The 25,445-nt window shown below is 34.8% G+C and overlaps 2 protein-coding genes across 2 annotated transcripts; one reads left to right on the top strand and one right to left on the bottom strand.

Moving 5' to 3' along the window:
• The first annotated feature begins 423 nt into the window (after window positions 1-423).
• On the top strand, window positions 424-15,129 carry c7a (complement component 7a). The gene is made up of 18 exons (XM_073818658.1): window positions 424-554; window positions 782-840; window positions 2,775-2,883; window positions 3,043-3,184; window positions 3,296-3,431; window positions 3,521-3,659; window positions 3,789-3,932; window positions 5,135-5,378; window positions 5,496-5,612; window positions 5,754-5,920; window positions 6,031-6,259; window positions 10,306-10,477; window positions 10,638-10,725; window positions 10,819-10,951; window positions 12,411-12,599; window positions 12,793-12,883; window positions 13,006-13,190; window positions 13,869-15,129. The coding sequence occupies exons 1-18, from the start codon at window positions 549-551 to the stop codon at window positions 14,051-14,053; spliced, it is 2,535 nt and encodes an 844-aa protein (XP_073674759.1). The 5' UTR covers window positions 424-548; the 3' UTR covers window positions 14,054-15,129.
• Window positions 15,130-16,445: 1,316 nt separating this feature from the next.
• rgs7bpa (regulator of G protein signaling 7 binding protein a) lies at window positions 16,446-24,831 on the bottom strand. The gene is made up of 6 exons (XM_073818659.1): window positions 24,227-24,831; window positions 22,654-22,820; window positions 19,699-19,829; window positions 19,283-19,427; window positions 19,109-19,179; window positions 16,446-17,381 (listed from the first exon to the last, which is right to left on the bottom strand). Exons 1-6 carry the CDS (start codon window positions 24,365-24,367, stop codon window positions 17,290-17,292), a joined length of 747 nt encoding a protein of 248 aa, XP_073674760.1. The 5' UTR covers window positions 24,368-24,831; the 3' UTR covers window positions 16,446-17,289.
• Window positions 24,832-25,445: the final 614 nt, after the last annotated feature.

Genomic DNA, 25,445 nt, shown 5'->3' with positions numbered 1-25,445 from the left:
CTGACCATAACAGTCTACCAATACTTAGCAGAATGTCTAAATTAGACATTTTGGATGAGGGTGAGTGCATTTTAAGCACATTTTTATTTTGGGGTGAAATATTCTTTTAATGGTGCAGGATTGGATGCCAAATGGCGCTTTGTCTCCATCAAGTGTTTATTGTGTATACCTGCTTGACATAGAGAATTCAATGTAGATGTCAGTTTCTCATTAGATGCATGACAGCTACCTAAGCGGACATGATTTAATCTGTCTATTTACTCAAGTGGACATCCATAAATGACCGTTTAATTCTCGGCATGCACCATAAATCCTCTGGAGTCATTAGGGAGATTTATGTGCTCTTTCTATCTTCTGAGTCTGACTCACATTCCAGTGAAATGAGGATTGTGTTGTTACAGGCAGTTTTGGCAGAGAAATGATCATTTCCCGCTCATGGCTTGTTTTCGTGAGATAAGACAGGGGCTGGGAGTGTTTCCTATAGCTGCCTGCATACAGTGAAGACAGAAGGTTTGGAGAGAAATGTGCATGCTCATTAGATTATTACAATGAAGGTAAGCACTTTTGATTTTTTAAGTAGATATCTAAACGTTCCTGTATCATTTTAATGAACCAATACAAATGCCAGAGGCTTTACTTTTATACTGATGCAAATTATGTTCTTCAGTAGGCTACAATTGTCAAGCTTAATGCAATAATAATTAAATGCATTTTACTTTTCACAGTTGATAGCACAGGGTTATTAGGAGGAAAACTGTTTTTCATTTAACTTTGTTCTCAGTGTGTGTTCCTCCATGAAGTCTTTCTGGTCTCTCTGTTGTCTTCAGCAGCCATTACACAGTAAGTAATCTATTCATCTATATCATCTAATCTGTTTAGCTTGAATGCAATGCAAAATGCTTTGGATAAAAGCATTAAAGAAATAGTTTTATTTGTTTCATGCATGGCAGTTTTGAATAAGCTTTGGATAAATAAGCATCAAATAAATATGTATTTATTTATTTATTTATTTATTTATTTCATGCATGGCAGTTTATAAAGTTTTATAAAGTTTTGGATCAGCTTTGGATAAAAGCATTTGTTTATTTATTTACATTGCATTTTTGGATAAGCTTGGGATAAAAGCATGAAATAAACAAATAAATATTTATTTCTGAAATTAGATGCATGGCAGTTTTGGGTAAGGTTTGGATAAAAGCATCAAATAAATATTATTTATTTATAAAAATTAAAGGCGTGGCATTTTTGGATAAAGTTTTTGGATCAGCTTTGGATAAAATAAAATAAAAATATTTATTTAAATGCATGTCAGTTTTGGATAAGCTTTGGATAAAAGCAATAAATAAATCTTATTTATTTATGAAATTAAATGCATGACAGTGTTGGATAAGCTTTTGGATAAAAGCATCACATAAATATTTATTTATGAAATTAAATACATGGCATTTTTGGATCAGCTTTGGATAAAAGCACCAAATATTTATTTATTTAAATGCAATGCATTTTTGGTTTTGGACAAGCTTGGGATAATAACATCAAATGAATTAATAAATTGTTAATTAATTAATTTGTTTATTTATTTATGAAATTAAATGCATGGCCGTTTTGGAAAAAAAAACGATTCATTTATTTATTTAAAAGCTTGGGATAAAAGCATCAAATATTTATTTATGAAATTAAATGCATGGCAGTTTTGGATAAGCTTTAGATAAAAGCATCAAATAAATATTATTTATTTATGAAATTAAATACATGGCATTTTTGGATGACGTTTTGGATCAGCTTTCGATAAAAGCATCAAATATTTAAATGTAATACATTTTTGGATAAGGTTTTGGACAAGCTTGGGATAAAAGCATCAAATTAATTAATTATAAATATTTATTTATTTATTTATTCATGAAATTAAATGCATGGCAGTTTTGGGAAAGAAAACAATTTATTTATTTATTTAAATGCATTGCATTTTTGGATAAGCTTTAGATAAAAGCATCAAATATTTATTTATGAAATTAAATGCATGGCAGTTTTGGATAAGTTTAGGATAAAAGCATTAAATAGATATTTATTTATTTAATGAATTATTAAATTATTAATTATTTGCTTTGGATAAAAGCAAATAATATTATTTACTTATTTATTTATGAAATTAAATACATGACATTTTTGAATAAAGTTTTGGACAAGCTTTGGATAAAACCATTTATTTATTTATTTAATCACATTGCATTTTTGGTTAAAGTTTTGGATAAGCTTGAAATAAAAGCATATATATATAATTTTTTTAATGAAATTAAATGCATGGCAGTTTTAAAATAAGTTTTTGGATCAGATTTTGGATAAAATAATAATAAAATATTATTTACTGTCTGTCTGTGTATCGGTCTATCTTTCTATCTTCTGAAATTAAATGCAAGGCAGTTTAGAATGTACAATATTCATAGACAGTGGCCCCAAAAAGTGTTTGACACTGAAGTCACACTTTAAAATGTCATTACATTTAGCATTTAGTTTAGTTACTTACATGATGATTTTATAATTTTTTTTTACTTAAATTAATTTGAATACTTCTAGCTCAAAATTAGTTTACTATTCTAGTAAACTAATGTACAGGACACAATCAGTTCTGAGAAAAGCTCCAGTCTAATTTTGCAGATGCCACCTGGTTTGAAATTCTGTTATATAATGTAAAAAAGTCAAAATACTTTTTGTAGCCACAGTACATATTTTATATTTGGGATGACATACTTTCATTGAGCTTGTTCCTGAATCAGTGCAGTGTCAGTGAGATCCATTAGGTCTGTGTCTGGTCCTGTGCACTGCCAGTGGGGACCCTGGTCCCCTGAAAACTGGTCTGCCTGTGATGGCTGCTCCAAAACACAGGTGGGACTAGTATTTTGTTTCTGACCTGTTTATAGACATGCATCATTGTAAAAGTGTACATTTATCTCACACTAAATAATTGCATGCAGTCTGTACACTGAATACATTTACGTAAATGCAATTGTGGTATCTGTATATTGACATGTGGGGACATTACAGACACAGAGCCGCTCCATTGCAGTCTACCCTCAGTTTGGTGGTCAGCCGTGCACTGGGAGCTCAAGCCGCACTCAGTCATGCATACCGACTCAGGTCTGTCCTCTAGAGGAGGGCTGTGGAGAACGTTTTCGCTGCCAGTCCGGTAACTTTTTTCTATTTGAAGGTCTTTAAAAGGTAAAAATTGTTTAAAAAAAAAAAAAAAAAAAAAAAAGTTTTAAGAGGTGTTGAATAATTTCTCTTTCGTTCTCCTAAGGAAAATGTATCAGCCAGTCTCTGGTTTGCAATGGAGATTATGACTGTGAAGATAGCTCAGATGAGTGGAAATGTGACAGTAAAGTGCTCTGCGATCTGCAAAAACCTCCACCGAATGTAGAGCTCACTGGTCAAGGGTAACTGTTTCCATATTCAGTACAACAATACATTCACACAGACGTAGACATCTCTAAAGCCACTATGACTGTAAATGTTTGAACTATAGGTTTGATGCAGTGAGAAAAGAGGCAAGAGGAACAGTCATCAACACCAAAAGCTTTGGAGGTCTGTGTAAAAGGACCTTCAGTGGAGACCACATGGACCTATACAGACTTCCCCAAAGTGTCCTCAGATACACTTTCCAGGCAATTCAAATTTCACAATTTAATAGACTAAGATAAATAGACTTTTGAGATACAAAAAGAAATACATTTGTTACCAATGCAAGAGTTTCTATAAAGGTTTTTGTCTTTCTCTGCATTTGTTTTTGCCAGGTCACCGCAGAAAATGATTTTTCAGATGAATCCTTTGACAGCTCTTGGCACTACGTTAATCACTATGAACAACATTCAAGAACAAGAGGCACATCCTCTGGACATTATGATTTTGTTTTCCATGATGACCTGTTCAAGTCACAGGTACTGTATGTTATGACATACTGTATTCACTACATAATATTGACATGGCCTGTCAGGTTCTATACATTTAATATACTTATTTACATATGTATGTGGTGAATACCATTGATTGAGAGGTACAGCAAGGGATGAGCATGTGACCTGTGATTGTGTGCATGTCGACACAAATCCACTCTTTCTGTTTTAAAAAAATTAGTTCACTCTGGAATTAAAATTTCCTGATAATTTACTACCACTATGTCATCCAAGATGTTCATGTCTTTCTTTCTTCAGTCATAAAGACATTATGGTTTTTGAGGAAAACATTCCATATAATGGAGACTTCAATGGGGGAAATGTTGAAGGTCCAAATTGCAGTTTCAATGCAGCTTCAAGGGCTCTACATGATCCCAGCTGAAGAATAAGGGTTTTATGTAGCATAACGATTGCTAATTTTCTAAAAAAGAAAAAGAAAATTATATACTTTTAAACCATGCTCACTGATGCTTCAGAAGGAAAAACAATGCATTAAGAGACAGTGCAGTGCAGTGTAATTTTTTTAACAGAATGAGGATGTGTACATTTTTTTCTTATTTTACCTAAATATCATATTTTTTATTTATTTATTACTGCCCTTCAGAAGCTACAGAAGATACTTACATGTTTCCCAGAAGACAAAATAAGTTGAATTTACCCTGATCTTCAAATTCCAAAAGTTTTCACCCCCGGCAATAAATGCATCGTTTTTCCTTCTGAAGCGTGATTGAGTGTTTGAACCTCCTGTAATAGTTGCAAATTAGTTTCTCAGCTGTCCTCAGTGTGAAAAGATGGACTTCAAAATTATACAGTTATTGTTGGAAAGGGTTCAAATACACAAAAATGTTGAAAAATTAAAGAATCTGTTGGATCTGAAGGATTTTAAAAATCGAGTGTATATAAACGTTTGAAGAGGTCATTTTTATAAATTCAGCTACTTTCTCTTGTAGACTATATGTTAACGTCTTATTCAGGTCAGTAGTAAATAAAAAATAACATTCTTTATGTATGATCCCTCTTATTTTGGTAAAATAATTAGCTTTTTGCAGATTCTCCAAGGTGTGTGTAAACCTTTGACTTCAGTTGTACATGAGCTAAGAATAAGGCAGTTTATGATTGGTTGTCTGTTTTTTAAGTGTTAAAAGTTAACAGGGGCATTAATTTAAGAAACTGTGTTCTCCTTTCAGTCCAAAAATCTGCTGATCATGAAAAGTGATGTGGATGTGGCCCAGTTCCAAAACCAGGCCCCGGAATATCTGCCACTTTCAGAAGAGTTTTGGAAAGCACTGCTGTCCTTGCCTGTCACATATGATTATGCTGCTTATCGCAATGTGCTGGAGAGATTTGGGACCCACTATATTTCAGAGGGCACTCTTGGGGGCCAATTCAGATTATATATGATGGCCAGCCAAGATGTCTTAAAAAAATTGCGTGAGTGGTCTTTATGTCACATATTTGTTTCACTATTACATGAGAAGTTGGTGATGTTGTTTTTCATTGAAGATCATTATACTGTCCAACATTTGTCTGTTATCTCTTTTCCCATAGAAACTGTGAAAATAGACTATAAACACTGCGTCAAAACCTACCATTCTATCATGATTTTTATCAGGTGGACCACAGAAAGTTGCAAACAAGACTCAGTTGAGAAATCTATACCATTTTGTAAGTCTCAACTGAAGCTTTATTTTGCTTTTGGGAGACAATGGCACTAAATTATGCACATTTATGCATACTAATTTCTGTATACAGGCAGTGTACTGGATAATAATATTCTGTTTTGTGTTCAATATGTTTCCCAAACAGATAAAAGCATACCAAAAAATGATTTGAAAACAGATATCATTGGTGGTGCTCCTGGACATATAGCAAAACTGTCAATGTTAAGCAAACACACACCAATGGAGAATGGCAGGACTTTTTCACAGTGGTCAGGTTCAGTGAAGGATTTTCCAAAAGTCATCAAACCGAAGGTTGGTTTGGAAAACCAATATACTATAAAAATATTGTTATTGTATGCAAACAAGGTTGTTATAATAACAAAGAGTGTGTGAAACCATGTGTGAATTTCTGATTTGTGCAGCTCAGACCTCTCCATGAGCTGGTGAAAGAGGTCTCGTGTGCAGGGGTGAAAAAGCATCTCTTAAAGCGCGCAATTGAGACGTACCTCAGTGAGAAACATCCATGTCACTGCAGAGCATGCCAGAATAATGGGCTGCGCGTGCTTGACAATGACGTCTGTAAGTGTGTGTGTAAACCAGGGACCACAGGCCAGGCATGTGAAAATGGGACACCACACGATGAACAGCCAGGTACAGATTAATTACTTCAATTTATGTTGCATAGATCAGGGGTTTTCAAACTTTTTACCCCAAAAGAGACTACAGACCCCAAAATATCCGAACCCAATCTCAAGAGAAAATGTAGACTTTTTATATTAATTCAGGTCAAGTCAAGTCAAGATATACAAAGAGATGAACAGAAAAAAATTGCAGAATGAATTAGATTCTGCTGTTAAGCAGCTCTAGTTATATTATTATATTAAAGGATTAGCTCACCCAAAAATGAAACTTAGCCAATTATTTAGGCCCAATCCCAATTCTATTTTCTACCCCTTCGCCTTCCCCTCGCCCCTTTCCCTTGTCCCTTGAAACAAAGTGGAAAGGGGAAGGGTTAAAATATTTCCCCTAAGAAATGGGACACCACTACTACACTGTTATACGTCATCATACGTTGTCGCTAGTTCCTAATGTTACATCAGAGGACATGCACCGATGTTTATCACACATTTCAAGATGTTGAAAAAAATGTTGTTGTGTTCCAAAAAGTGCAAATGTAGGGTGTACGCACCGTTCATTTACATGTATATGGCCGTAAGCAAAACAAACAATGCGTTATCACATGCGCGGCAAATTGCAAATCAGTGGTGTAGTGGTGCTTTGAGAAGTGGGTATATGCTTCATTTGTGAATTTCATTTTGAACTTTGTATTTGAACGCAATTGTTTACTGCTTCCTTGGCTGAAATGTTTACAGGGGTTCAATGGCTTAAGAAATTTCTGATCGTAAAATCTGCTTCTTTTTAATTGTAAGGTATTATTTTCATTATTATGTACTGATTCAAATGACTGGGGTGTGGGAGACGGAGCGGGCGCAGTCACATTAGGCGCAATTATCAAATACATTTCAAAGCAAGCCGGCGCCACGGTCCTTTTTAGCAATTATTTCCATTTATTCACATATGACTGGATGTGGTGGACTGCTGTGATTTTGGCTAATGCAGGACACTACTGAAAATTGCGCATCAGAGGGGATTTAAAAAGTGGGTGTACGCAAAGTAGCCTAATATACGTGGTATACCTGCGTATACCGTCCACTACACCACCGTTGCAAATTGCCATGCCACTGGTCTTTCATGTCTCTAGCATGCAGTCAAGTGTATATGACATAAAAATATATTTTGTAATATCGTGCAATCAGTGATATCTGCTAGCAAACTTTAGCGATTTTTTGCAAACGTTTATTTACAGAACAACACCATAAACACAAACACAAGATTGAAGGCAATATACATATAATGAAACATTGTCATAAAAATCCTTATTAATGGCAAAAAATTACTTATGAGACTGCTTGCTCGAGTGAGCAGCCATGTTGGAAATTTCTCTTAGCCCGTTTGAAGTGAGGTCCCGAAAAATCTTTGTTTGGAGGGCTATCTGGCCCTTCCCCTTCCCCCTACCCCTCCAACCAAAAGAGAAATGAGACACCCCTACCCCTTCACGTGAACGCGCCAAACGGAGGGGTAGGGCAAAGTGTAGGGGTAAGGGGTAGAATTGGGATTGAGCCTTACTCACCCTCCAGGCATCCTAGGTGTATCTAACTTCCTTCTTTCAGACAAATGCAATCAGAGTTATCCTGCCACTTCCAAGCTTTAGAACGGCATAGGCGAGTGTTTTTCTTCATCAGTCCAAAACAAGTCCAATTAAATGCATCTATCCATAATAAAAAGTGCCTCACACGGCTCCGGGGGGTGAATAAAGGCCTGCTGTAGCAAATCGATGCAGTTTTGTAAGAAAAATATTCATATCTAAAATGTAATAATGACTTTAATCTAGCTTGCGCTAACAGTCGTACATGGAAACCGCTCCAGGCGGATGACGTAGGATGTTTGTGTTGCGACTCTGATTCTTGTGAAAACCAACATTTGTTTATTGGAGCAAAGTAAGCAAAGCAAAACCATTCTCTTCTTGGTTTATATCGAAATCCTCCAACATTTTTCTTTACAAATCCTCATTTTAAACTTCGAATTTGTGAACGGTGCTTTGTTTACTTTTCTTGACGGCGTGTCTGCATTCGTCACGTCTGAGCGGCGCATGTGCAACGCCGACGTCATCCGCCATCCTTCGGAGCGGCTTCTGTGCACAAGCTGTTGGCGCAAGCTAGATTGAAGTTATTCTTACATTTTAAAAATGGATATTTGTCTTATACAAATGCATTGATTCTCTACAAGAGGCCTGTATTCACCCCCTGAGCCATGTGAGGCACTTTTTAATATGGATGGATGCACTTTATTGGACTTGTTACACTGTAAAAAGTTTTCACTTAAGTTTAGCAGCTGCCTTAAAATGTTAAGTTAAATCAACTTAAGTCATTTCAACTCACAAGTTAAATCAACTCATTTTTCAAGTTAAAATGACTAGTAGTTTTAAGTTGATTTAACTTAAAATTTTAAGGCAGCTGCTGAACTTAGGTTTTTAAGTTGATTCTGGTGAAAACTTTTTACAGTGTATGGACTGATGAAGAGAAACACTCACCTATGCCATTCTAAAGCTTGGAGATGCCAATATAACGTAGATTGCATTCATCTGAAAGAAGGAAGTTATAAATACCTAAGATGCCTGGAGGATGAGTAAATAATGGGCTAATTTTCATTTTTGGGGGAACTATCCCTTTAAATTCTATAAAATTATTACATTAATGAAAATGAAAATGTACAGTTTTTAGAAAAAGATTCGCCACGAAATGTTAAATATTAACAAATTGCCATTAAAGGATTTTTAAATAAAATGTAATACAATTTTTAAAATAAGGCATAAATATTTTCATCTATGAAGACCAATTTACATTGTTACATAGTTTATATTTTTATCCATATTTAGAGTACTGTTATACTGTATCTATAAACATGAAGATTTAAAAGATCGATGTCGGAAGATTAGTTGTGATTTATCTAATGAATTACAATCTTTAGAAATCATAATGAAACATTTGTATTTTATATATTTAATTGTATTATTTTATGAATGTAATCACTTCTTTTTTTAGTGATTTTAGTATTTTAGTTTATGATGTGAGATTGGGAATGTAATGTAAGTATATACATGCTTAATTTATATGTAAATCAATTATTTGTAAGTGTGGCTTAAAGGGATAGTTCACTTAAAGGTTGTATCAGCGATTTCTAGCCTAAAACATAAAGTGTCAATTTCAGCTGACCTTTCTTCACGATCCGCTCACTGCTTGCCCCATAAATTGTCTGTGAAAAAAACGCGTCTCTCTGGTCAGCCTAGGGTCCGAGATATGCCAAAAAAACAATCGGCACTACCAACCTTTCCACAGATAAACAAACAGTGTTCCAACCAATCAGCGTCAGGGGTTTGGTGTTGTGGACTTTCCTACTGGTGCAGGGATGTGAGGGAGGCGGAGCGAAAGTCCACGACACCAAACCCCTGACGCTGATTGGTTGGAACACTGTTTGTTTATCTGTGGAAAGGTTGGTAGTGCCGATTGTTTTTTTGGCATATCTCGGACCCTAGGCTGACCAGAGAGACGCGGTTTTTTCACAGACAATTTATGGGGCAGGCAGCGAGCGGATCGTGATGAAAGGTCAGCTGAATTTGACACTTTATGTTTCAGGCTAGAAATCGCTGATACAACCTTTAAAAATACAAATTCTGTCATTAATTACTCACCATAATGTCATTCCAAACCTGTAAGACCTTTGTTCAACTTCTGAACACAAATTAAGATATGTTTGATGAAATCCGAGAGCTTTCTAAACCCTTGATAGACAGCAGCTCAACTGACAACTTTTCAAGACCCAGAAAGGTAGGAAGGACATCATTAACACTGTCCTTGAACGTGTCAGTTGCATTGTTGTCTATGCAGGGTCAGAAAGCTTTCAGATTTTATCAAAAATATCTTAATTTGTGTTCTGAAGATAAACAAAGGTATTCCAGGTTTGGAACAACATGAGGGTGAGTAATTAATGACAGAATTTAAATTTTTGGGTGAACTATCTCTTTAGGCATCTAAATATTTTTTAAGGTCACTATACTCATTCATGTCTTTGTATTTTAGGAGTGATTCATGGAGACTGGGCCTGTTGGTCTTCATGGAGCACCTGCAAGGAAGGTCAGAAAAGCCGGAGCCGCTCCTGCAGTCGTCCCGCTCCTTCAGGCGGTAGGGACTGTATTGGGAACACTGTGGAGACGACAGCCTGTGATGAAGCGCAGGAATTAGATTACCTCCGGTGAGGAAAGGTCACCAGCCTCTTCAACAGTACAAATCTCTGTTCTGAAAAGCTGTAATAAGCTGTTCTTTACAAGGTGCTAGAGACCCAGGGAATGTTACTGTGCAACAACACTGCCACTATGTGGAAACCTGACTTATTGGTTTTGACCTATTTTCAGTACAATGGAGCCTCACTGCTTTGAAGAATCATTAACGCCTAGGAAAAGTTGTAAAACGCCCCCCTTCCTCGCTAATGCGTTTGTTTTGGTAAGAATAATTTTATCAAATATTTCCCATTAAAATGTGATTAAATATGTTTTTTTGATTTGTTATAATGTTGTTGTGTTCTCCTAATTGCAGTACCCCAAAGATTCATATCCAGTAGGCAGTAAAATTGAGTATGCATGTATTGAGGGCTTCCACCTGATCGGAGATCCTATAGCAGAATGCGAAGAAAATCTTGACTGGTTGCGAAATGAAGTAGAGTGCAAAAGTAAGTGTATATGACTTTTTAGAGCTGTCATCTGCTGATAGTAGAATCTATTTTCGATGTATCTTTACATACAGTGTGTTTTTATATTATGCATTTAATATTCTGTGTATAATTATTTAAAATATTTATACATAAACCATATTTCATGAATACTTAATGAATCATTCTCAGTAAGCAACTTTTTTAGGATTACTTATATTTCATTCAAATATTGAATGATGTAAACATGTTAACTCTTTTTGTAATATATTTGATGTATTGTATACAATTATTCAATTATTTATTGCATTTTAGATAATGATAAACCATGTTTTATAAATACTAAATGATAGTATAGTATAAAGATATATTTGATGTTGTTTTATATTATGTATAGAATTAATTAAAATAGTGTTTAAAATGTAATAAATAAATACATACAATTAATTAATGTCTAAAACAATTAATAATTTTTTATTATTTTATTTTATTATTTTTATATTATTTATATATATTAGATCATGTTTTTATTAATACTATGTAGTATAAACACAATGTCATTTTTATGTTATGCATTTTGTGTATTTAGAATGACTTTTTTTTTCAGTTATTGTTTAAATACTAATTTTATAAATGAATTTGATCAAATATTGAATATTTTACATTCAGAGAAATGAGAAACCATACACTAACAGTTTCTTTTTAAAGAAGACTCTTCTGCTCACCAAGCCTGAATTTATTTGATCCAAAGTACAGCAAAAACAGTACAATTTTGAAATATTTTTACGATTTAAAATAACTATTTTCTATTTGAATATATTTTAAAACGTAATTTATTCCTGTGATTTCAAAACTGAATTTTTTATCATCATTACTCCAGTCACATGATCCTTCAGAAATCATTCTAATATTCTGATTTGCTGATCAAAAAAAAAAAAAAACATTTATTATTATTATGTTGAAAACAGCTGAGTACAATTTTTGTCAGGTTTCTTTGATGAATAGAAAGTTCAGAAGAGCAGCACTGATCTGAAATAGAATTCTTTTGTAACATTATACATATCTTTATCATCACTTTTGATCAAATTAAAGCATCCTTGCTAAATAAAAGTATTAATTTCTATATCTTTTAAAAAATGATACTGACAAAAGCTTTTTATTTCAAATAAATGCTGATCTTTGGATCTTTCTATTCATCAAAGAATCCTAAAAAAATGTACTTACCTGTTTTAAATATTGATAATAATATTAATAAAAAAATATAATTATTTCTGAAGGATCATGTGACACTGAAGACTGGAGAATTGATGCTGAAAATTCTAGAAAATCACAGGAATAAATTACATTTTTAAAATATATACAAATAGAAAACAGTTATTTTAAATAGTAGACTTGATTTTAAATCATACTGTTCAAAAAACTTTGGACTTGAGGTGTGTATGTTAAAAGTTTTATAATAAATGTTGATTGCTGTCTGCAGAAACATTATGTGATCCACCTCAGCTTCCTCCAGATGTCACTGGAAGCCCGAGGAAGATTACCTATAACATCGGTGAAGCTGTCTCACTTTCCTGCCCTGAAGGGAAAGTCAGAAAAGGTCCAGCTGAGATTCAGTGCAACGCTGGCCTTTCCTGGTCACCACAACCACAAGAAACCAGGTGTCTCACAGGTACTAAACTAGTCTTCACAGCTAGAAGCTGTTCTATTTTGTACACTAAGTCAAAATGAAGAAAATGCAGATACGCATTACTCGCTACAAGGTCATTTGGCAAATTTTGAAATATTGTATTAATATATAGTGTTAATGCAAAAAATTAAGTAAAATTATTGAGTGTGAGTAAAAGTTATTTGTTTTCTACTAGATTTTATACCAACCGCTGTGCCAGTGCAATGCCAACCATGGGAGAACCTGGCAAAGGACAAATGTGTCTGTAAAGTACCCCATGAGTGCAAGTATGTTCCCAGACAGGAAGGCTTTAATACATTACACAACACAAATGGCAAAAAAAATCATGTAAATTTCTATACAAGCAAACTCTCAGTTTAATAAAGTGTTGTTTTTCACTCTTCTGCAGGACTTCTTTAGAGATATGTGCCACTGATGAGAAGCGTGGTCGGACAAGGACACTCAGTCTGTGTAAAATACAAGCTATGCGCTGTCTGGGACATCAATACACTCTTGCTGAAGACAGTGCCTGCCAGTGGCCACCTCGCTCATTCACTGCTTGCCCGCACTGCACTCCCTGGGAGATGTGTGATGGTGAGGGATTGTAAAATCCAAAATAATATGACACAAGCCTTTGTGAAAAAGAAGTACACTTTAGCATACTTTTTAAAAAAGAGTACTTAAAGGGATAGTTTACCCAAAAAGAAAATTATGTCATTAATTACTTACCCTTATCTATGTTGTTCCAAACCTGAAAGACCTTTGTTCATCTTTGGAACACAAACGATGCACAGACAAAATATATTTTTGATTAAATCCGAGAGCGTTCTGATCCTGCATAGACAGCAATGCAACTGACACATTCAAGACCCAGAAAGGTAGTAAGGACATTGTTAAAATAGTTAAATGCATTTCATAACTTCTACTGTCCTTAAAATGTCAATTAAGCACACTTCTTTTTCACAAGGGTCATTTTGTAACGTAAATCTGAGACATTTTGAAGGTCTGTCATACCCAAATGTGAATGTAGCACAATGCTTTAATGTTGTGAAACAAATCATTTAAGTCTCTTCAAAAAATGCTAGCCACAGAAATCAGAACCACATTTAAAAAAAAACATTTGGGTTCCCTGAGGGAACCTGTGGCTGGAAAATGTCAATTCTTGCTAATGTATTTTCAAATCCGGTAAGGAAAGTTCTACTGTAAAGACATAAAATGTTGCAACTAGTCAATATTCAGGAATGCTTGGTTGTAACAATTATGTTGTTGCAGAGCCAACGAACAGCTGCCGTTGCAAGACAAGTGAGGAATGCTCATCCCCGGACGCTTGGATCCATGTGTGTGCGCAGCAGGAAGAAGCGTCTGCACCAGTGACAATGACGGAATGTGAGGCGGCTGTGAGGAAATGCAGAGGAGAGGCTGTCCGCATTGTCAGCATTCAACCCTGTCAGTCATAATCTCACAGCCTCGCTAATTGATTTAATTGTGTAACAATTTATGTTGAACCCTGAGAACAGAGGATTCAGTCAAATCTCTATGAATATGCTTTAAAAAATGGTAAAACTGTAAGTTTAGGCAGGATCAGGAATAGAGTGCTGCAGTGAAAGTGTGTTTTTGTAGGCTAATCCGAAAGGTAGCATCACACTTGTTCTGCCCAATAAGATTTTTCAGATGGCTTTTGAATTTTAGCAGAAAATAAGCTCTGTGACCAACAAAAGTTAATTATTCTTACACATTTTGTTCATCATAATAGCCTTCACAAATAAACAAAGCTTTAATGAATTTTGAAGCCTAAATACAATCAGAGGGCTAAATGTAAGCTATCCATCTTATTCTTTAACATGGAGTAAGGGAAATAATGAGAATAACAACAAACAGTAAACAGTTTGCACTACAAACCAATGTGTTCATAAGATAATACATTAAAATACTATGGTAAGACACCAATTTGCAATATTAAGCAGCAAAACAAGCTGTTTTGTACGACTAAAAATAGCTGGACGTGGATGAGACCGGAAGCCTGACCCTTAAAATTTACAAATGGCAGCGCCCGCTCTTACGAGAAAATAGGGTGGATAAATAAATGACACCACAGTCATATGACTTCCGTTTTAAACAACTTCCATTTTAAACTCTCACATTTACAACTCTGCATGTTTGTAATATAAAAATGGGTTGATTTTCACATTTCATCAGACGGGCTTATTGAAAAGCACATTCATTCTCTGCCAGCAGGTGGCGCTTTTGTAGTGCAAGAAATACAGCGTTTTCTCATAACCGCATTACACAAAGCAGTGCGACACCCGACTCTCGTGATTTAATGAAATCATAGCCTTTTAAAGTTTATTTGTCGCATTAGGCTATAACACAATTCTCGTCTTTCCGCCTGCAAATTTATGACCTCTTGAAATTATAATTAAGACATAATTAAGTCTTGTAGCATTTAAAACTTTTTATGGCCTTAAATTTTATACAACGAAAATTAAGACTTTTTAAGGACCCGTGGAAACCCTTTATGTAGCAATTTATAATTTCTTAAAGAAATACCCCGTTCAAAAGTTTACATACGCTTGATTCTTAATACTGTGTTGTTACCTGAATAATCCACAGCTTGTGTTTTTTTGTTGTTGTTGTTTAGTCATAGTTGTTCACGAGTCCCTTGTTTGTCCTGAACAGTTAAACTGCCAGCTGTTCTTCAGAGAAACTCATATGCAACTATTACAAATGTTCAAACGCTCACTGATGCTTCAGAAGTAAACACAATGCATTAAGAGCCGGGGGATGAAAACTTTTGAAATTTGAAGATCAGGGTAATTGTAACTTATTTTGTCTTCTGATGAACATGTAAATGTCTTCTATAGCTTATGAAGGGCAGTACTAAATAAAAAAAAATATGATACTTAGTCAAAATAAGAAAAATATACCAACATTCTGTTCAAAAGTTTACACCCCTGACTCTTAATGCATTGTTTTTCCTTCTGGAGCATCAGTGAGCGATTGTATCTTCTGTAATAGTTTCATATAAGTCCCTCAGTTGTCCTTAGTATGAAAATATAAATAAAATAAAATATAAATGGTTTAAATACGCAAAAGATGCTGGAAAACCAGGGACTATTTTGTCAACAAAGCTAAGTAAAAGCCACAAAACTCTCATTTTGATTTCATGGAATTTTTAAAGACTTTATGATCATTTATTTGAATGAGTTAAAGACAAAAATCAAGCAGAACTGTGTGTTCTTCCCTTTCTTAACTCTTTGGTTAGCCTAATAACCAGCAAAAAAAAGCACAAGTTGAACCAACATTGCCGTATATTCCTGTCAACCTGTTTTGGACTTCCACTGGGCTCTGAACAGCATCATACTGAGCCAGCTCCAGACGTCCTGCCAAACTCCTGACAACCAGCCCGGATTCCGCCAACAGCTTGTCCAGCGTCAGCACTGCAGCCAAATAATTAACCTGAAAACCATGTCTGTTCCTGTAAACGCTTTTTTTTTGCACCCTCCATTACTGCTTCAGCATTGTTGCGAGCAAGTAAAAGGGTAGGCACTGCTGCCAGGTGCGAATTTCACAGCCTCCCTATTAATGTGCTAACAAATCCAATTACCTATAACTGACTGAGATCCAAACGTGATACATTTAATGGGAGACGTTGAAATTGAAGCCTGTGACCCTGTGGGCTTTTCTGAGAATTGTGTGAATATCAGATGTTATATTGTTTCTGAGTACTGATACTGACTTTTATTCTTCCACAGATTTTGTATGCTAAATAAAACCATTTTTAACACGAGACACAAAGTTCCAGTTTTGTTAAATCATTAAAAAAAGGTTTATTACCAATGTAAAACGACACTGCGCCTTTTCATAAACACTACAGTATCTTCACCATGCCTGACACATTTAGAACTGTTATTAATAAGCAAGACCCATGCTGAGCCCCTCCAATCTGGACTTATATCACACCAGATGGATAGACATGCCACCCTTTACTGACAATCTCTTTAAAGGAATCACAGTTTTGAAAAATAATTCAGAGCGCTAGGTTTACATTGTATATGTACATCTCTAAAATTTCCATTTATAGATATATTCTTTATTTACAAAGGCTTCTTCAGGTATTGTATACTCCTAAAGGCTGAAACAAAAAGAAGAAAGTTACAGGATTTCGGTTTATGGAAGACTAAATAATACTGTAGTGAAAATATGGTAACAGCAAAAAATAAGTCAAATCTCATTAAAAGAACCAACAGATACCACATTCACTCATGTTGCAGTATATTTTTCTTTTTTGTTGAAAAAATCATAAATGTTTAGCATAACCTCTGTTCTAAATAGCACTCTTGAACGCCTTATTACAACACCTGTCTTGACAAAAAGCACAGCATATGAATGGTGTGGACAAACATAGCAGTATTCATACTACAAACCATTTTCTTTACTAAGCATAATGTAGACGAACAATCAGTTCAAAATGAAAATCTGTCATACTGATCAAATATTATATAGTGTTTGTATGACTACCGATGTTACACAGATATTACTATTTATTCTCATAGCAGTAGGAAACTGGACAGAACTCACCAAAAGAAAGCACTGGTTTGGGAAATGGCAGTAGTACTGTGGATTGGTGAGTGTCACACATTGTGAGGAAACACAGTCATTTGTGACTGAATTCTGGGAGAGAGAGAGAGAGCTCTTAGCTGGACACCAGACAACAGAGGCCAAAGAAACGCCGCTTTCTCTGCCGGACCAACGGGTATGGCGTCAGATTCAACAAACTGCTGTCATCTGTATCGATACAAAGAGAGATAAACATGAAGATCTGTCCTTTCATTGGCCATTGGCCCTTCATCAAGTCTGTTTTCGCTGCACGTTTCAAAGCAAAGCGTGATCTTTGTTCAGGCGATCAGCTTGTGATTTGGTGTTTTCCGTGCATCAGAACGGCTCAGTTCACAGTGAATGCAGTGAACTCGCTCATTGCATATGCTTGAGTTTAGCTGCATTTGGGAACGCAACAGCCACCAGTATGCTTTATTTTTGTGGCAGATGACTACAGCATTTCACTAGATTTTCTGTAGATATTTCCATCAAAATAAAAGCTCTACTGCCATTTACATCAAAATAAAAGTTTAAAAGTGCAGTATGAATTGCTGACAATACTGCAGTCCAAATTCAAAATATCTCTTTCAAGTGTAGAAATTAGGAAAGAAGTATTGTAATTTCCCTACTGTAGTGTAAAGCAAGTGTAAAGACTTTTTTTTTGTTTTCTTAGTTAAGAACATGGGTTGGAGCTCTTAATTTTGAACTCTCAAAGTGCATTAGATAAAATAATTTAACTTTAAAATGTAAAAAAAATTCAATTTTTTTTTATTACAATAAATATCGTATCGTGGACTTCATATTGAGATATTATCGTATCGTGAGATTTTCATATCATTACATCCCTAGTATACATATAATGAAACTTAATTTGTAATTCAACATGCAAAAATTTTGCACTAGCTCCAGGTTGCAAACCTTATTTTGGAGTTATATTCAAAATAATGCAAAAATCTGAAATTTGCAAAATGGAAAAATTGTGGCAACTTGTGATGCAATTAATATTAATTTCTGGAAAATAATCCAATTACATAAGGCCATCTGTAATGCTAAGTGAAAATACATTACCATTCAGAAGTTTGGGGTCAGTATATATATATATATATATATATATATTCAAATATATTCTTATATTCAAAAAGGATGCATTAATAAAAATGAGAGTAAAAACATTGATAATGTTACAAAATATTCAAATTCTAATAAATGCGGTTCTTTTAAACCTTCGCTAACACTTTACAATAAGGTGTCATTTGTTAACATTGGATAAATGTATTAACTAACATGAAAAAACAATGAACAATACATTAATACACAGTATTTATTAATCTTTGTTTATTTTAGTTCATAAAAATATAGTAATCCATTGTTAGTTCATGCTAATTTACAGTGCATTAATTAATGTTAACAAAAACAACTTGCAAATTTAAGAATAAACAATACTTCTACAGCATTTATTCATCTTGGTTAACATTCATTTAATTTAATAATGCATTTACTAATGCATTATTAAATTAAATGAATGTTAACCAAGATGAATAAATGCTGTAGAAGTATTGTTTATTCTTAGTTCATGTTAACTAATGCTGTTAAATAATGAACCTTATTGTAAAGTGTTGCCAAACCTTCTATTTATCAAACATCCTGAAAAAGTATTACAGTTTGACAGTAATTTCAGCTTTACCACCACAAAAAAATATATTAAATATATTAAAATAGATAACAGTTTTAAAAAAATACTATAAAATATAATTTTATAAACCAAATTAATGCAGCCTTGATGACTCTTCTTTTAAAAACAGACAATGTCTAGACATTTGAAGAGCAGAACAGACCTTGATTACTTTGTTGAGATATTGTTGTTTGATGGCCAATGAATTTGTCTGCAAAATATTCAGAAAGCTGAAAGATATTACCTTGGTTCTTCAGTGGTAAAGGCATGGTCTCCCTGAGTTTGCTTAGCAGATTTTTCATCTCTGTCATGTCCCTAGAACATCAAGGAACCATTTCAGATTCAAAATGTCAGTTTCACCAAAAAAAAAAAAAAAAAGAAAAGAAGAAGATCCTATTCATCAGCTCAGATTATTCACCTCTCGATGTTTTCAATGTCTGTGGCCACCAGGAAGTATGTCTGCGGACAGTCCGGCGGAGTGGAGGACGTGTCTTCCAGGATTGGGATGTCAGAGCTGTCGTCTTTCTTACTGTCTATCTTTGTAGCTCCTAAATAATGTTTTCCTGCAACACAAACAATGAGACGTCACTCTAGACAAACAGAAATGGTCAAAATATGTCACCTCAAAGTTCAACCCCAGGACAAAAGTCAACCTACTCCCAGAGCATCCAGAAACTAGGCTCAAATCACAGAAGCTAGCAGTGTTGACTCCTGTAAACACTAAGCCACTGGAAAGCTCTACAGTTGGACAAGCCAGGCTTCATCAACATCAATTTCCTGTCGCTGGTGTGGCTGTTTCCTGCTGGGAGCCCAGGGGCGCCCTCACAGCATTACCTTTCCTGTGGAGCTGCAGGGATCCCAGCAGACACACAGACTTCAGCATCTCCGTCAGGTACATTTCCAGACAGCACTGCAGCTGGATGAAGAGGCGGCAGATCTCCGGATGTATCTCTCCATCTTCTGGGCTGTGGAAAAAAAGCATCAATAATGCATCTTAGATCTGGATTCTGCAGAGTTCTGGCCTCGAGCCCTGCGCTTCAACCTGTCTAATTTCTCACGAGTTACATATCTCTGCGTTCCTATGCCTCACAGTCCACAACAAGTGACCAGTGATACACTGTAAATCATGCTGGGCAATATATACTGTATCTAAAGCATTGACTATACACCACCAGTCAAAAGTTTTTTTCTGCTCACCAAGTCTGCATTTCTTTGATCAAAGGTGCAGCAAAAACAGTAAAATATTTTTACTATTTAAAACAACTGTTTTCTATTTGAATATATTTCAAAAATGTAATTTATTACTGTGATTTCAAAGCTGATTTAGCATTATTACTCGAGTCACATGATCCTTCAGAAATCATACTTTAAATTTAGATTTGCTGCTCAAAAACATTTATTATTATTATTATTATGTTAAAAACAGCTTGAGTAGAACTGTTTCAGGTTTTTTGATGAATAGAAAGTTCAGAAGAACAGCATTTATCTGAAATAGAAATCTGTAACACTATAAATGTCTCTATCATCACTTTTGATCAATTTAAAGCATCCTTGCTAAATAAAAATATTAATTTCTTCCAAAAAATTATAATAATAATATATATATATATATATATATATATATATATTTTTTTTTTTTTTTTTTTTTATTTCAGATACATTTTTGATAATGCTGATCTTTGGATCGTTCTATTCATCAAAGAATCCTGAAAATCCTGAAGACGCAAATCAGAATATTAAAATAATTTCTAAAGGATCCTGTGACTGGAGTAATGATGATAAAAACTCAGCTTTGAAATCACAGAAATAAATGACATTTTAAAATATATTCAAATAGAAAGCAGTTATTTTAAATAGTAAAAATATTTCACAATTTTGCTGTATTTTGGATCAAATAAATGCAGGCTTGGTGAGCAGAAGATACTTCTTTTAAAAACAAAAAATCTTACTGTTCAAAAACTTTTGACTGGTAGTGTATATATTGCTATTTTTTAGCCTTTTGGTGATATTTAATGTATTTGTGTTTATTATTTGCACTGAAATTGCTGAACAGCATATTTTATAATCTGTAGAACAGCCACTGTACATTCAAAATCTAAAACAGTAAAAATCTAATTAAAAACAACCATTGCACTTCTTCAACAGTGTTTTCACTAAATGAACACAAGGAAGTATTAAATGCACAAAATATAACAATAAAACAATACAAACAAAAATACTTTAAAATGTGAAGCAGACTGAATGGAATGTTGAGTTTTGATTTGATATATGGAAAAAGAACTGAAATACATCAAAGAAATACATCAAACCTACCAGTTCTAACACCATTTTTGCTATTTAAACATCACTGTCTTTCTGAAACTTAATAACCAAATAAAAATCCCATTGAAATCATGGCAATATTCCCGATCCCCAGCAAAAGCATTGTGAATATATCATGAATATTCAGTATTTCTCCCTGCGTTGATGTTTAACTATTTCTGAGCAGCATGTTCACAAGGCTGTACAGACAATCTTGAGCTCTAAACATATTAGCTCAGTGGCGAGTGAGAATTCTCAGAAAATCATATTTCTCAGAATCCTACGCCTGTAATTACTGTTCGGTAATTCCCAGGTGTAATGCTGTGGCATGGCGGATACTTTATTTTCCTGTTCTAGAATTACTTGGAACAGAGAGATGCACCAAATGCATGCATAAAAGATAAATCATGTAAAGCAAGGCCATAATCACGTCTTGACCATTGTAGTATAAAGACTGAGCACTGAAGGAAATAGGTCTATTTGTGTTTGTAATGTAGTTAAATAATATTTATTTTAAAATATGCATACATACACTTTCATCTGTATGCTTAATATTTTGAAAATGCAAAACGTGTCTCGATCCGCCACATTCAGTTCAGAATTACTTGAATCATTTAAACAATACTTCATTTTCATAAAATTTTACTCTCAGTAAAACTGAAGTTAAATTCAATGTTAAAACTGAAGCTTGGTGCTTGAATTTGAAATTTGACCATCTCAACAATTGCAGGATTGACGATTAAACCGCTGAGGCAGACCAGCTTAAAAATGCAACTTTAAAACCTTTTTGTCATCCTAAAAACAAACCAAGCAATACGTATTTGAGTGCAGAAGAGCAGTGAAACGATTTCAAATATTTGGCCATTTCTAATCAAAAGCTGTAATATCAATTTATTGTGTTCTTAGAATATAAAATTACATAACAGCCCTGTGATTTATAGTAAATGCACTGTAGAAAACATAATTTCCAACTTAATTAGCATTTACCCTGTTCCCCCAATATAGTACATGATATGCCAGTCAGCACTAGCTCATATTTATGACCTAAATATTGCTGTGAAGGTGAAATTTTGTCAGTTTCATAATATATAACATGAATACAATGGAATGAATACATGACCCCTAGGGGAAAAGCAGGGGTACTGCAAGCTTGATAACAAACTAATCTTTGTGAAAGAAATGAAAAAAATAATAAAAAATAACTTGGATATTAATTTTAAACAAAGCTAAATAAACTAATGTTTACCTAAATGTCTCCTTCACCCTCCCACATTAAACGCACAATGTTAGTAGGCCATGTAATGCACATATATATGTTTCTTTGCATCCATAATCAAATACTTGGACTTTGCCTATTAAAAGAACTGCACTGCAACACTGTCTTTTATAACTGTAAAACACCTTAACTCACTGATATTTTTAAGTGACAGGATACATTAGATTATCTGTGTACCTACATGCACATAAAGCATGAGCCAATATTATTACCCTGATATTGCAGAAAGGTTTTGATGTGCGGTTCGTGCCATCTCACAGCCTTTTGTGCGTGTCTTGTGCATTTCCGCACGAAGAGAGGGACAATCAGCAGAAATCTCTCCAATAGAGATAACCAACTCCCTATAGAGGGCCACAAGTGTATTGAACTCCTGGACAACCTGATGGAAGAAAGAAAAACAAAGGCAAACTGAGAAAATATAAGGCTCACACAACCATTTTAACCTTGAAAATGTGACAAAACATTGACGAAATGACAGGTAACTCATCAAGAATTTTTTTCATTCCGAATACTGAAACAACCAAACAATGTCACAAAGGTAAAACAGGCTATTTGTTGGAGAGCAGCGCCACAGGCGACAAATGCTCATGCCATTTTATCAATATTTGGTAGAAAGGAAGCATTCAATGGCAAGCTGTTTTAACATAAATACCTTAGACTAGAATCTGTTACTATATGTGACCCTGGACCACTAAACTAGTCATAAGTCGCATGGGTATATTTGTAGCAATAGTCAACTATACATTGTATGGGTCAAAATTATAGTTTTTTGTTTTGGATAATAACTAAAGATCATGTTCCATGAAAATATTTGATAAATTTCCTACCATAAATACATCATAACTTACTTTTTGATTTGTAATATGCATTGCTAAGAACTTCATTTGGACAACTTTAAAGCCGGTTTTCACAATATTTAGATTTTTTTGCACTCTCAGATTCCAGATTTTCAAATAGTTGTATCACGGCCAAATATTGTTCTATCCCAACAGAACATACATCAATGGAAAGCTTATTTCATAATATATTTTAAAAAACTGCCCCTTGACTGGTTTTGTGGTCCATTGTCACATATTACTCGCATAAGTAATCTCAATAACTTCACTAGTTTACTATTCATTAGAAATGAAGCTGATTATTTCCGTAGTATCTATTTATGCATTCACTCACTACTATAGTGACCAGTAACTTACATTATACATACTGCATACAGGAATCTGTGGGTAAGATGTCAACTACTGACTAATGATGACAAGTAGCTTACAAATAGCTACTCCAGCACTCACTAGCAACACTGGAATAGTTACCAGCAACAACTAGAATACATATATTAGTCATAAACGAACAGCTGATATCTGCACCACAGAATTCGCTGTCAAAAATTCAAAGCAATCGGTCAATGTTAACACGGCTTGCCACAAGCCTTCTGCCTGTTAATGGGGCAAAGACTCCTCAAACAGAGCACACAAGCCAGTTTGCTTTCCAAATGTGTTCGCAGTTTTAACCCAAAATGGAGAACTAACTGTCCACGCCATAATCTGCCAAATGAAACGTTGTTTCTGGAAAAGCAGCCCGAGAAAATGAAGCTGGAACTACCGCCGCACCACAGGACAAGTCGCAGAGCTCCAAGCCAAATCATTCCATATTTAACGTCCCTAGTGTCGCATTACACATTTAGGATGTTGGCACTTGCAGAACCCTGCGTGAATTTCAAACAGTGCTTGAACAATCAGCAGGATTCAGAGCGGAATAATGCTGTGGGTCATGACGCAGGCATATACGCACCATTCTGCAGTCCGCTACGGCACGCAGAGCTTCGCTGCTCTCCCGGCGCTCCGACTCTCTGGACGGGGGCTTACTGCCGATCTGGAAAATGGTCCCGGCAGTTCTGGGGCGGTTTTTGCGCCCATTCGGTGCAGAACTCATGCATACACATCAAGTGAAGAAACTGCCCTGATATAAAACGCTGATTGATCAATGCGCTGCCACTCGTTTGGAAAATTTCTTACTCAATTGATCGATCTGCCCGTGTCTTGCTCCTGGATTCTCTCCGCATTGCCACGATGCAGAAGCCGAGTCACCTTCATTCACTCCAGCACAGAGCTGAAGTGTCCTTGCAGGGCTTTGTCTTCTTCAGCAGAGAGAAATGCGATAACAAAGAACCAGATGCAAACATGTCTTGATGCCCCGTATAGTCCTTCAACGAAGAAATAGCAGCCGCTTTTAAACGAAACACCTCCCCGCGACTGCAAACGCTACTCGAAATAGACTAATATGCGCCGCAAGTTGAAATGATAAACTCTATACGGCGTTTATTGAGAGTAGGTAGCAGAAGGTGATCTAAGAGCGCTATTCTAACCTTGATAGGTGCAGTTGCTTGAGGCATGACGTGGTTCAACACACTGCACTCTCATAGGATGAGAATACTAATGCAACAGATTCACCAACTCCACTGTGTTCAGGGCTTCATCAAATGTGCCACTGAAAGGAAGCAGTAAAATTACACAAGTCAAATCATAGGCAGCTCAAATGTATCTACTATGTTGAAAAAAGACAAGTTAAAGCCAAGTTAGCTGGTCTTCTAGTCTGGTCAAGCTGGTGTTGGTGGAAATAAGCTTTTCATTGATGTATGGTTTGTTAGGACAATATTTGGCTGAGATAAAACTATTTGAAAATCTGGAATCTGAGGGTGCAAAAAAAAAAAAAAAAAAAAAAAAAAATATTGAGAAACCTTTAAAGTTGTCCAAATGCAATGCATATTACTAATCCAAATTTAAGTTTTGATATATGTACTGTAGAAAATTTACATGATCTTTACTTTATATCCTAATGATTTTTGGCATAAAAGAAAAATGGATCATTTTGACTCGTACAATGTATTTTTGGCTATTGCCACAAATATACCTGTGCTACTTAAGACTGGTTTTGTGGTCCAGGGTCACATATGTGTTATGAGTGTGTAATCAATAAAATGTTTCTCATGCAAGCCATTTCAAATAAATCT

Source organism: Garra rufa, chromosome 15 (genome assembly GCF_049309525.1).
Source record: "Garra rufa chromosome 15, GarRuf1.0, whole genome shotgun sequence".
NCBI classification, from domain to species: Eukaryota; Metazoa; Chordata; class Actinopteri; order Cypriniformes; family Cyprinidae; genus Garra; species Garra rufa.
The sequence above is the reverse complement of the archived record's forward strand: the minus strand, read 5'-3'. Positions and strand labels throughout refer to the sequence as shown.

Excerpts from the sequence above, each read along its gene's own strand:
- c7a (XM_073818658.1), top strand. Across the intron at positions 10,726-10,818 it reads TCGCTAATGCGTTTGTTTTG|TACCCCAAAGATTCATATCC; the intron begins GTAAGAATAATT and ends TCCTAATTGCAG. Across the intron at positions 13,191-13,868 it reads TCCCTGGGAGATGTGTGATG|AGCCAACGAACAGCTGCCGT; the intron begins GTGAGGGATTGT and ends ATGTTGTTGCAG.
- rgs7bpa (XM_073818659.1), bottom strand. The coding sequence starts at position 24,367 with ATGAGTTCTGCACCGAATGGGCGCAAAAACCGCCCCAGAACTGCCGGG. Across the intron at positions 19,428-19,698 it reads CCTGCAGCTCCACAGGAAAG|GAAAACATTATTTAGGAGCT; the intron begins GTAATGCTGTGA and ends TTTGTGTTGCAG. Across the intron at positions 17,382-19,108 it reads TTTACCACTGAAGAACCAAG|ATGACAGCAGTTTGTTGAAT; the intron begins GTAATATCTTTC and ends GTATCGATACAG.